The 13,387-nt window shown below is 40.6% G+C and overlaps 2 protein-coding genes across 2 annotated transcripts in view; both read right to left on the bottom strand.

Moving 5' to 3' along the window:
• The window catches only part of LOC102078817 (zinc finger protein 665), a 1,047,781-nt gene that overhangs the window by 537,080 nt on the left and 497,314 nt on the right, over positions 1-13,387 (bottom strand). The window lies entirely within an intron of this gene.
• On the bottom strand, positions 6,604-8,164 carry LOC109196787 (THAP domain-containing protein 2-like). Its single transcript, XM_025905819.1, has 3 exons — positions 7,468-8,164; positions 7,020-7,155; positions 6,604-6,679 (listed from the first exon to the last, which is right to left on the bottom strand). Exons 1-3 carry the CDS (start codon positions 8,061-8,063, stop codon positions 6,671-6,673), a joined length of 741 nt encoding a protein of 246 aa, XP_025761604.1. The 5' UTR covers positions 8,064-8,164; the 3' UTR covers positions 6,604-6,670.

Below are 13,387 nucleotides of genomic sequence, written 5' to 3'. Positions count from 1 at the left end.
AGTAGATAAAATCAGTAGTTAAAAAGTAGGTTTTGAAATTTAAACTTAAGTGTGGATTTGGTGCTTTATTCAAATGCAGCTGAGAATAGGTGAGTCTTCAACCTGGATTTAAATAAACTGAGTGTTTCAGCTGATCTGAGGCTTTCTGGGAGTTTGTTCCAGATATAAGGAGCATAAAAGCTGAATGCAGCTTCTCCGTGTCTGGTTCTGACTCTGGGGACTGATAACAGACCGGATCCAGATGACCTGAGGGATCTGGAAGGTTCATACTGGGTCAGGAGGTCACTGATGTATTTCGGTCCTAAACCATTCAGAGCTTTATAGACCAGCATCAGAACTTTAAAGTCTATCCTCTGACGGACAGGCAGCCAGTGTAAAGACCTCAGAGCTGGACTGATGTGGTCCACTTTTTTGGTCTTAGTGAGGACTCTAGCAGCAGAGTTCTGAATGAGCTGTAGTTGTCTGACTGATTTTTTAGGTAGACCTGTAAAGATGCTGTTACAGTAATCAAACCTACTAAAGATGAATGCATGGACTAGTTTTTCCAGGTCCTGTTGAGACATCAGATCTTTTATTCTTGAAATATTCTTGAGGTGATAGTAAGCTGATTTTGTTATTGTCTTAATGTGTTTTTCTAAGTTTAGGTCTGCATCCATCACTACACCCAAATTTCTCGCCTGGTTTGTGGTTTTTAGGTGTATAGATTGAAGTTCTCTGGTGACCTGTAATCGTTTTTCTTTGGCACCAAAGACTATTACCTCAGTTTTATTTTTGTTTAGCTGGAGAAAATTGTGGCACAACCAGTCATTAATTTCCTCAATGCATTTACCAAGAGCCTGTACAGGGCCTCGGTCTCCTGGTGACATTGTGATATATATTTGTGTGTCATCTGCGTAGCTATGATAGTTTATTTTGTTGTTCTTTATAATCTGTGCCAGTGGGAGCATGTAAATGTTAAACAGAAGGGGTCCCAAGATGGAACCTTGGGGAACTCCACATGTGATACTTGTCTGCTCAGATGTGAAGTTACCTATTGATACAAAGTATTTCCTGTTTTCTAAGTATGTTTTGAACCAGTTTAGTACAGTTCCTGAAAGACCTGCCCAGTTCTCCAGTCGTTTGAGTAATATGTTGTGGTCAACTGTATCAAATGCTGCACTGAGATCCAGTAAAACTAAGACTGACATATTTCCACTGTCTGTGTTCAGACATATGTCATTAAACACTTTGGTCAGAGCGGTTTCAGTGCTGTGGTTCTGTCTAAAGCCTGACTGGAAGGCATCATAGCAGTTATTCTGTTTTAAGAAGTAATTGAGCTGTTGAGAAACTGCTTTTTCAATAATCTTACTTAAAAATGGGAGATTTGAGATCGGCCTGTAGTTATTCATTTGTGTCTTGTCAAGATTGTCCTTTTTCAGTATAGGTTTAATTACAGCAGTTTTTAGTGATTCTGGAAACACACCTGATGTTAAAGAAAAGTTGACGATCTGTAACAGGTCTGACTCCAAAGTCTTTGTGACCTTTTTGAAAAAACTTGTTGGCAGGACATCTAAACAGCAAGAGAAGAAGTTCAGTTGACCTAAGATGTCCTCCAGGTCTTTGCTGTAAATAGGGTGAAACTGTTTGATGGTGTTTAAACAGTTTTTCGGTGGACACAGTACATTTCCTGGATCTGCTGTTGATGTACTAATTGCTTGTCTAATCTTTTGGATTTTTTCTGTGAAGAATTTGGCAAAGTCATTGCAGGCCATGGTCGAATGAAGTTCAGCTGCCACTGACACAGGAGGGTTTGTTGGCCTGTCAACTGTAGAAAATAAGACCCGAGCGTTATGACTGTTTTTGGTGATGATGTCAGAGAAGTAGGACCTCCTTGCACTCCTCAGTTGTAAGTTATAATTGTGAAGTTTCTCTTTATAGATGTCATAATGAACCTGGAGGTTTGTTTTTCTCCATCTGCGCTCAGCTTTCCTACACTCTCTTTTTTCATTTTTCACCAGTGTGGAGTTTCTCCATGGAGACTTTTTCCTTCCAGAGATAACCTTCACCTTAATGGGAGCAATAGTGTCCATTACATTTAACATTTTAGCATTGAAGCTATTGACGAGCTCATTGACTGAACCTCTGGACAGGTCAGGTGTTAATGGGAAGACCTGGTTAGAGATCTCACTACTGTGTTCAGTTATACACCGTTTTGTGATCACTGCTGTTGATATATTTGTGTGGGCTGAGATTTTACTTTCAAAGAAAACACAGTAATGATCAGACAGGCCCACATCAGACACAGTAACGTTTGAAATGCTCAGGCCCTTGGAGATCAGTAGGTCAAGAGTGTGTCCTCTATTACAGTATGTGTGGCCTCTGTTACATGCTGAGTCAGCCCAAAGTTGCCCAGAGTGTTACTCAGGTCTTTAGTCCCTTTGTCCTGAGGGTTGTCCACATGGATGTTAAAATCCCCAACAATAATTACACAGTCGAAATCAACACAGATCACAGACAGCAGTTCACTGAGGTCATTAAAAAAGTCTGTGCAGTATTTGGGAGGCCTGTAAACATTAAGAAACACAACTTTGGATGGGGCCTTCAGCTGTAAAGCCACATATTCAAAAGACTGAAAACTTCCAGGAGATAGCTGCTTACATTGAAATGATTCATTAAATAAGACAGCAACCCCTCCTCCTCTCCTGCTCACCCTGGCCTCACTGATAAAACTGTAGTTAGGAGGGGTCGTCTCGATGAGAACAGCTCCACTGTTACTTTGGTCCAACCAAGTTTCAGTTAAAAACATAAAATCAAGGCTGTGCTCGGTGATTAAATCATTAATTAAAAATGTTTTCCCAGCTAAAGATCTAACGTTTAATAAAGCCAACTTAAGTGTTTTAGAGGTATTATTTGCCCCCTCGTGTTTGGGAGCAGTCTGTGGCACACAAGGTATGTTTACTATATTTAAAGATCTTTTAGAGTGCAGCTCTCTGTGTTTTGACCAGGCCACATGTCTCCTTCTGTCACCTAAAAGTACAGAAATTTTAAAACCTTCTAATAAACAGGGTCCCAGCTTCTCCTGGGAAAAGTCACCACTGCCATAATCCTCGCAGCCCAGACCCTCCACACATCACACATCAGACTGCGGAGACAGAGCATGAAGGTGGTAAGGAGGAACTAAGGGGGGCGAGGCTGGGCAATGTAACTTCGATTGCTCTGTTGAGGGCGGGGCCCGATGGCGAACCTTTGGCTGCTCTGGTGGGGGTTTATGGGGGACAAAAAGGGATTGGGCCGGGGGGTAGATCTGAGCCCAGCATTGACCCGCTCCATCATCTCCTCAGTGAATTTCAGGTGTGGGGAGGAGGGAGAAAGGGAGGGGGAGGAGGGTGATGGCCTGTCAGGGGTTTGGGGGACTGGGGAAGGTTGTGGTCCCTGGTCCTGGTCGTTGGTGTTGTTGAGAGAGTTGGAGGCGAGTAGGGACCCCTCTTCTTGCCTCAGATGTCTCTCCTTTCTGAGGCTCTTCCCGGGTGGGGGCAGATGGAGCTCCTCCTCAAGGTTTCTGCTGGGCTTTGTCTGTTCTCGGAGTACTGTTTGTTCCTCTTTATGAGATAACTCCTCGTTTATCTCAGCCTTGGCACCAAGCACAGATGGATGACGTATGGAATAAAACAAGTTGGAGGTGAACAGTTTCACCCCAGACTTGTTAAAATTAAATCCATTTGCTTTAAACAGATGCCTGCGTTCCCAAAAAATATTAAAGTTGTTGATAAAATGCACTGAGTGGTCAGTACATGCTGATATGAGCCATTTATTCAGTGCAAACAACCTGCTGAATCTCTCGTCTCCTCCTCTGACGGGTGGTACAGGTCCACTGATGAATAAAGCTGCATTCAGAGAGTTTACAGTGTTTAATAATCCAGTAAAGTCCCGTTTCAGAACCTCCGACTGTTGTTTGGACACATCGTTTGACCCTGTATGCAGAACAATGTTTGTCACGGTTGGATATTCATTTGCAATTTGAAGAATTCTCTCCTTTAGGTTGTTGACCATATCCTTAGGAAAGCAGAGGACTTTAGTGTTCTTACCGCACATCCTTTGTACATCCTTTACGGCAGAGTCACCTACAATCAGAGTTTCAGGCCTAGCCTTTAGCTTTCCCTGTGGCCTTTTACTTTTCAACAGATTTTCAGACCTTACTTCGCTACTTTTAGATGGATGGTTGTCCAATAGAGATCCAGGGTCCTTTGATAGTGGAGCAAATCTGTTCTGCAGTTTCACATTCAGTTGTTTTGGAGGTTTGTTGTTAACCTTCCTATTCACGGTTGTCCAGTCCTGTTTCCTCCCGTATACAGGGGTAGAAGAGCTTCTCTGTCTCGTAGGAAGTGAAGGCCAGTCGGTTTCAGAGATTTCAGCTCGCTGTGCTCTGCCTGTGATACGTCCTCCCCCTTCCAGGAGACATGATTTATGTCTTGGTTTTGCACCAAGACAGTCCAAGGGGGGATTATCGCTTGAGGATTTATAATAATGCACAGAGTCTACTTTCTTGGTCATGTTATCTGTGCTCCTTAGCTGTGTATTAGCTTGCTCATCGCCATTGTTTTGAATCAAAGGCAAGGTTGTTTCATTTCCGCACAGTCCATTTACCTCCACGTTTACTTCTAAGCGATGAATTTTTGTCTCCAGTACTGCAATCTTCTGCAGGAGGCTGTGGTAGTCATCTGTGGAGAGGGAAGGCATCTTGTTGCTAGTTAGCCTAGCGGTTAGCACCTTTCCAGGCTATTGAGGCTGTTCGGTGCCCAGACGCTGTAATCAGGCTTCAGCTGTGTCTAGGCCACAGACACACGGAGCGCTGAGGTTAAGGTAACTATAAAAATGTTGCTGTTTCTGTTAAGAACACTTTAGTCCTAATGATCTATAAGTGTCCAGAAGCTCTCGCAGGTAAGCTCATACAGAAAAAAGGGAAAAAATCAGCATAAAAATCAATAAAAATCAATAAAAGAAGCAAAGCATTTAAAGAGCAAAGAGAGAAAGCGTCCACACTCACAAAAGAGGTGGAGAAAAAGAGCTTCTGCATCTGAAAAGCTTGTCTGTAACTCTGGAAATGGCTCACAAAATAGAGGAAGCTACACGTGAGCAAAGCTCTTCATCTGAGTGGCATCAGCTCCGCAGGCCCAGAGTGACTGCCTCTCAGTTTCGGGAGGTGTGTCACGTCAGAGGCCAGAGCTCGGTAGAGTCACTAGCAGAGCGTATATTGAAGGGAACAAGGCAGACAGCAGACATGAGGAGAGGAACTGAGATGGAGCCTGCAATAGCAGCAGAGTATAGTAGGCTAATGAATGTTAACTACTCACCCTTTTTTACATATATATGCCAAGATACCTGTGTTTGGACAAATGAACAGTGAAAACATAGCAAAAAGGAAAACAGATCCTTCAGGCTGGCTGGAACAAAATAACTGATGTTTTATTTGCAATGTATTTCATGAATTTTTTTTTGTTACATGTTACTTTTATGTGAAATCAATAAACTGTTATTTAAGCAATGGCATCAATTTCATTTTTTAAAAACACACATTAAAACATTGAATTTGTGCAGAACTTATTTACATGGTAAGTATTTAAAAATCCATGCCTAGCATACTGACATACATTTAGACAATAACACAACTGAATGAAGAAAATGACAAATGGTATTTTGGATGTTCCAAAAGCACAATGTCACTTATGATTTTAAAACGATTTAGTGATTTACTTTATAATTTTGATAAACAATTTTGTTGAATATGAATAGTAATATAGTAGTGTAATTAAACAGTATTATTAACATTCAACATTTGCAATGAATTAGAATTATCAATAACTGGAACTCAACTATCAGCACTCAAGTACCAGTTCTGTAATCAAGTTTTGTCAAGGAAGAAATGCAACTGTAGTGGCCTCAGCTGGAGGTCATTTTCCATAAGTTCCTTGTACTGGCACTGGTGTCTTGGGAAAAGTCCATCTTGTCTCACTTAACCCATTTTTTAACTAATGCTGTGTTCTGGTAATTTGACAACATACATGCTACTGCAAACGGTTGATATTGTAAACATGTGACATGGTAATGATGCTATCAAAAAGTTTGTTCTGTTTAATCCTCCTAATGACTTGCTCCACATGTACCCTGAGTCTGGCTATGGCCTGCGTCTCCTTAACCTGTTATGCTGGCATCTGCTTCTGCTTAGATAGAAAAGGTGGGCAGTACACTTTGCATTTACAACAATCGGTGATTAGGAAGCCCTTATCTACCATCACCGCCATGTCTTCAGTCAACTTCTCAGCAATGCCTGATTGTTTGAATAGTTCCTTGTCACTAACCGAACCAGCATACAGATTAGAGATGAATGTCACTGGACCATGTGGAGCTATGCCAACCAGGGCTTTCATCGTACAGTGGGATTTGTACGAAGAATACGTTTCACTCTGGAGAAGTGGTGAGGATGGTGTCTGACACCTCAGCTTTGTACAGTCAAGGATCATCTGGGTGTCTGAGAAATCTTTGAATTCCTCAGGGAGGTAAGCTTGCACTTCTTCACGTGTAAGCCAGATGCATTGAGACCCGAGTGCAGTGGCATGAAAATTTGTCCATGTTGCAATAATGCGGCTCACTGTGGACTGGTGTATGTTAAATCGGTGTGCCAGGTCCCTCTCCTTCAAACCAACTGACAGGAAAACCAGGAAAAGAAAGAACTTGTCAATTGGCTGTAGCAGCTTCCTCTGGAAGGTGAAAACAAAAGGGAAAATGTTACTCCTTAAGCTATGAACTAGTAAAATTATGCTTTTCTTGGCTAAATGTTTTGTAATGGTTATGCATACCATACTGTACCATGGGGTAAACAATGAGGTGCTGTAGTACACAGGTGTATGTATGTAAAGGATGCTGAGTCCTTTATCATACATACACCTGTGTATGTATGCTATTGTACATAATGTAATGTAATTGTACATAAATACATTAACATTACACCTTTAGTTCTAACTACCAACAAACCCATAACCTACCGTTGATGTGCGTGCAGGTGTCAACACTTCTTCGTTCCTATTGGCAGCTGACTTGGCTCTTGAAACCCGGATCATTTTATAGATGCAAGGCTCAATCAAAAACCAAAATGCCATCAAATGATCATAGCTTGGAAATCTATTCACGAGAGAGACATACATCGTGTCGATCATTAATTCACATTACACACTGACATAAAAATAATGTAAACTGTGACAAATATGCTAATGGTATGCTGTATAACATAGTCTGATTAACAGTCTATTTGGTGTTGTATTTTACCTGTAGCATATTGTTGAAATACTAAAGCATCTACATGAAACATACAATCAGCAGAGAAAAAGTAAATATCTATTTTGTTTTCATTAAGACTGGAAACACTTTCAAAATTCAACTGATGGTGACCTTGGTATATTTTAAACAATTAGCTGGAATAGAGCTTAAGTGTACCTGGTATAGAATCGGATGTCAGTGTCGGAGCCAGCAAAACGCTGTAACCCAAATTCTCGCTGGACACGTAACTCCTGTATTTCCTTCCTCAGAGTCTCCACGTCTTTGGACAGGTCTTCTGCAGCTGATGCAGATATGTCCAATGCAGACGGCTCAGGGACTGAGCAGTAGTCATGATCTCTTGTAAGACTGTGCTCTTCTTGATCGTCAGCAGGAACTAGTTCAAGGCATTGCTCCGTTCTCTCCCAAACACTACGCCGCGGTGGTTCACCTTTAAAGCCATTCCACTCAAAAAGTGTTGGTACAGCACCTTTAATAAGCCGCCTTCGACCATCAAGGGTTGTTGGCTCTATGAGTTGATCACTGGCAAAGTGTCTGCTGCAGACCCTGGTGTGAGAGGTAATCGTGAAATTATCCCGGCGTATGTTTACCAGCCATTGTCTTCTCAAGTCGGAATGGGTCGGAAAGCCATGAAAATTTAGTATGCCGTTAAATTTGGCTGAAGCCGAACAAAGTGGGACACAGCAATGCTCAGAGTATTTCTTCTCCTGTTTTTGAAAATGTTCTGTTTGAAATACTTTCCTTTTTATACTCATTCTGAAGTGACATTAGCATAGCTACCGATAGATAAACAAACATACCGGAAACGTCCAAGCGGTAGTATTTGGAAACGGAAATACGTCACATGCCCTAGTGCAAGTAGTCCATCTCCTTTTCCTAAACTCTTTTCCTTGGCCTCGATGAAAACGTCATCGTGGGGAGGACAACTGCTAAGGACTCAGGAAAAGAGAGGAGCGGTGCTGAGAACTGGAACAGCCTTACACTCGTCTCTCTGTACCAATGTCACACCGGATGTCTGGCTGTTGAAACTACATTGTGTTGAAGATGGACTACAAAACAAACATCTTATTTCGTAACAATGTGTTTTTTTTTACCCAGTGTTGGGTAAGTTACTTTAAATTAGTAACTTAGTTACATTACTAGTTACTTCTCTAAAAAAGTAACTCAGTTACTTTTTTTGCTGCTGTTGTTTAACGCGACATCCGCTGGTTTCCTCTTTCTGGGGCAAAGTGGGCGATAAATAAACAAGAGAGAAAAGCCGATCAGCTGATCATTGATCAGTTTCGTGATTGAAGTAGAAACAGGAGAGGAGAGAATGAGAGAAGAAGAGGCAGCTGTGCAGCTTCAGCTTTGTGTCTTTTTCATTGTAGCTGAAGTCCGGGACAAACTGTGTTCCTTTTCACCTCAGTACGAAATGCGTAATATTTTCTCTGAATACGAGACGATTCTGTTTTTTACGGGACGGTTGACAACTCTAATAATTAACCGTATGAACAAAATAAAGTTCAACATCAGTAACATAGCACCCACCCAGCTGTATACAGTAGAAACTCCGTCATGCTAGCTAGCACGCAGTACGAAAATGTCAGCATACCGAAAATAAACTCCACCTAAACTTGGTTTATATCTGACCCAGATAGACTGCAGGTCATATCTTCTTACCTGAAGTTCAGTTCACCTGACACGCGGACTGGCGGCCGCTTCGGGTCTCTCCTCTTGCCTCCCTTTTCCTTCATCCACCTGCTGGCTTCCACCACTAGCTAATGTTATTGAATCTGTGGAAGCTCCGCGATATCCACCACACGAAGTAACGAGTAACGAGCCTATCTAAATCCCAGTAACGAGTAACGCGTTCCTGGTTTTGGCATAATAACTAGTTACCGTGCTCGTTACCACAATAATAACGTAGGTACTGTAACGCGTTACTTAATAACGCGTTAGTCCCAACACTGGTTCTAACCCTGTTGTTTTATGGAGGTCATATAAACGAGAACAGCCTTTTAAAAATATTGCTTCATTATTAAGTTTGAATTTTAAAAAAGAAGGAACAGTTAGGGTCAGATTTACTAACATCTGCAGCAGCTCAAACACGTCTTTTGATGTTAAAGAGCTGCTAGATTTACTGAAGAGACTGTCCTAAAGTCTCCAGTCAGTCCTCAAGCTGTGTTTTGAGGTGAACCCCACTTATTTTTCCTCCATAATACAGTTTATATGAAGCTGAAATTAATTATGCTTTTTATTTTATAATAGTGCACACATCTAACTCTCTGCTGAATATGTAAAACATAAAAGTGTTACTGTGTTACATGCCTGAATGTTGCTCATGGTCTGATGGGAAATAATGTTTTCTGTTCTTTAGCACATCGAACAGTCAGCTGTTCACAGCTGCTCTCAAGCTGATTTTTACTGAACTGGAGTGGCTTCTTCATAGAGAGATTAAAGCACACTGTTAGTAGATCGTCCTGCAATTGTGACATCACAATAATTTGCCTCGCTTTATAAATCTGTCACTTCTATAACATATAAAATTAAATACATAATACAATAAGTACTTTGTGAAGGACTTTGCTGACATCTTGGCTGAATACATGCCAAAATATGATTGTGTTCTTATTGTTGGGGGTTTTAATATTCATGTGTGTTGTCCTGATATGCCCATGGCAAAGGGCTTTTAGGGCCTTATTGATTTTATTTAATGTGGTGCAATGTGTGACCTGTCCCACACATGAATGTGGACACACACTTGATCTTGTTTTATCTCATGTTGTGTTTTCTTTTTGTTTTTTGTTTTTGTTTTTAATGTAGAGATCTCTGATGATGTGTTTTCTGGCCACAGTCCTGTGATGTTTGAAGTTCCTCTTGCCTTTACCTCTGTTAAACCTCACGCTGCTGCTCAGCGCTGTCGAGTTTTTAACTCCTCCACTGCTGAGCAGTTTTCAACACTTAACCAGAACTGCAAAATCCCAGACTTTTTATGCAGCGAGACGACAGAACTGAGCTCATGGTTTTATTCTACCTGCCAGACTACTTTGGACTGCTTTGGACATGGCTTCATTAAAATCCAGCGTTTCTAAAACTAAAGCCCAGGCTGAACGACACGACCCGAGCTGTCCGACATGAGTGCCGTCGAGCGGAGCACACGTGGAAAAAGGACAATTTACAAGTGTCATTACAGATGCTAAAGGACTGTTAGCGTCAATATATATGTGTATACATATATATATATATAGACCAAGTATAGATAGATAGCATAAGTGTAGATACTTACATGAAAACAAATATAATAACTTCATACTGTCACTGGGTTTAAACTAAAGGAGTGTTCACAAGAAATCATCAGTATCAAACTGTGACAATAAAAAATGTTCATTAAAGCAATCAAGAATGGGATGAGTTTGATGTGAATCCTTGGTAATGCATGGGGGAAGCACTGTGCCAATTTTATCAGCAACTAAGGATTTTATCCTTTTCTGGATGCAATACCTTGGCCTCCAGTAACACTATATGGAATCTTAGAGTCATTTTGACCAGGACTTCTCCTTTAATGGAAATATAAAGCAAATATTTAAGACTGCTTTCTTCCATCGCTGCAATATCTTTTAAATCAGAAATATCCTGTCTCAGAGTGATGCTGAAAATCTCGTTCATGCATTTATTACTTGTAGTCGGGAATATTGTAATTCATTATTATCAGGATGTTCTTTTTGCGTTGGGACAAAGGCAGGATGCGATGGCTGCTGTTTTATCTACGTGTGGATGCACATGCCCAGCTCCCAAATTGTACCCAAATACTGTACGGTCCCTCCATCCAACCACACACTTTCGGGACCATGACCACCAACTGCACATGCTCCACCGAGGTTTCACTATGAATGACAACATCATCCAGGTAGCAACCAGCATATGCAGTGTGAGGACGCAGCTATCGCTACAGGAGGTTCTGAAAAATGCCCGGGGCTTCAAACAAGCCTAACAGAAGTGTGACGAATGGTACGAACCATACAGAGTGGAGAAGGCCGTTTTTGTCTTTGGACTCTGCAGACTAAGGAATCTGCCAGTAGGTGTTAGTTAAATCCAACATCATAAAAACAAGCAGTGCTTATACAGTCAGGTCAACCCGGGGCATGGGATAAGCATCAAACCATGAGACCTTCACTTTGTGACAATCATCACAGAACCGTATAAAACCCTGCGCTCACTTCTTAATTACCTTAATTACCTGGAAGCACCTTAAAGACAACCGGCCCCTCTCAACAGCTGGGACAAATCATCTGGCAAACAGATAGGAGACCAAACACTGAGGAACAAATCCTCATTTCATTCTATGATTACAGCATTTTGCCCATTTCAGCCAATTCCTTTTGCACAATTTGTCTCTTGTGCTCAGGCAACCTGTAGGGCCATGAACACACTTTCACACCAGGCTGTGTTTCAAATTGGTGCTGCATGAGAGTCTTGCAGATGGTCGGGGGAATGAACACATCTGCAAACTACTGTTGCAATGCAGGAACATCTGCTTTATTGGAATGTGTGAGATGTTAATCACAATGCATCTTATACACACTGTCTGAAAACTTCATGCCCACATCTTGATTTTAAGAAAAATCAAACATCTTTTCCTTAAATTCATTTAAGTTTTTAATGAGCTGCATGATCCGTGCCGGGAGCAGCCAAGTCTCCTCCTCTGATAAACCTCCACATGTACCACTAAAAACATTTAAATTAGTTTGAATCTGAAATCATGGCTCAAACTACTTGTTGTGAGACCATTTCTTTATTTTTCACATCAAACCGTTTAATAAGATAAACTTTACACAGAGTTCATCAAATATAACTAACGCTTAAACATTATCAGGATTTCATAATACAAACTTCAGATCAACAGGAAAACAGCTGCAGAACATGTGGATCAAAATGAATTCATTAAAAAACAACGTGGACTTCAAGGATACAGTAAATACACTAAAGTGAAAGGAGGAGCCAAAAATAGATGTTTAATAGGATTTGAATTAACTAAAAGTAGTCACCTGTGATCTTTAAAATGGTCCTGATGTGTGCTGCTGTTTTTAACTTTTAACAGTTCTTTGCTGCCACTGTGAATATTGTGTTCCTTCCCTAATTAAATTAAGGTTACACAGCCTCACTGCTCCATCTTCTGGTAAAAAAAAACAAAAAAAACTGGTATTACATGGAAGTACAGCCCAAAACCAGTTCAGCTTGAGTTTCGTTTTTCTGGACACAAAGTCACAGCAGGTGTTGTTTCAAAGCTGGTGGACAGATTTAGTTCATTTTGAAAGTTTTAAGAGCAACTGCTGTGTAATAATTTGCAGTTTTGGGAGAAAAAGAATTTAAGAGAAGATTTTACCACAGCAAAAGATTAAATATGAATGAAGAATTGAAATTTAACTGAGTTGAAAAATGCAATGAATACATAAAAAAGCAAGTTAATTTTGGAAAAGCTAAAAAAGTTCAAATAAAAGAAATGATATACATATCCATATGTGATTTTTGATAGAATACCAATTTGGTTTTAGAAAAAGAGAAAGAAAAGACATTCCTATAACTTTAATAATACATTAACAAGTACAACTACTAAACACTACTGTGTCCTAAGGGAACAAAGCTTAAAATGTAACAGGGATAACATTTTAGAGAATTAAAATCCCTCAAAGGAAAAAACATAAACTTGATATGCATATCTATACATGCAGCTTCCTAAATGTAACATTCAGGATTATTCACTGCAGGTCCAGAAATCAGAGCTACCTCATCAGATCCAAGTGTGACATCAGCTGACACTCTTTACAGGAGATTCCATCTGAACTCTGTGGAGCCTGATCTCAAGGTTTTTAAGTCCGACCCTGAAACCAGAAGAGGATCTTTCTCTCTCTTCAGATTCATTGTGATCCAGTGATTTCAGTCCTGCATGATCAGGCTGATGTTTGCACAGAGCAGATAATGAAGTGAATGTTTTTGCACATTGGTAACAGTGAAACAGTTTATTTACAGCGTGGAATCGTTTGTGTTCGGAGTGTGAACTAAGATTCCTGAAGCTCTTGTCACACTGGTCACAGCTGAA

Source organism: Oreochromis niloticus, linkage group LG3, assembly GCF_001858045.2.
Source record: "Oreochromis niloticus isolate F11D_XX linkage group LG3, O_niloticus_UMD_NMBU, whole genome shotgun sequence".
In the NCBI taxonomy this organism is placed as follows: domain Eukaryota; kingdom Metazoa; phylum Chordata; class Actinopteri; order Cichliformes; family Cichlidae; genus Oreochromis; species Oreochromis niloticus.
This window is presented reverse-complemented; position numbering and strand designations above follow the sequence as displayed.

Coding starts and splice junctions, on each gene's coding strand:
- LOC109196787 (XM_025905819.1), bottom strand. CDS start 8,063: ATGAGTATAAAAAGGAAAGTATTTCAAACAGAACATTTTCAAAAACAG. Junction 7,156..7,467: donor GACATCCGATTCTATACCAG/GTACACTTAAGC, acceptor TCTCGTGAATAG/ATTTCCAAGCTATGATCATT.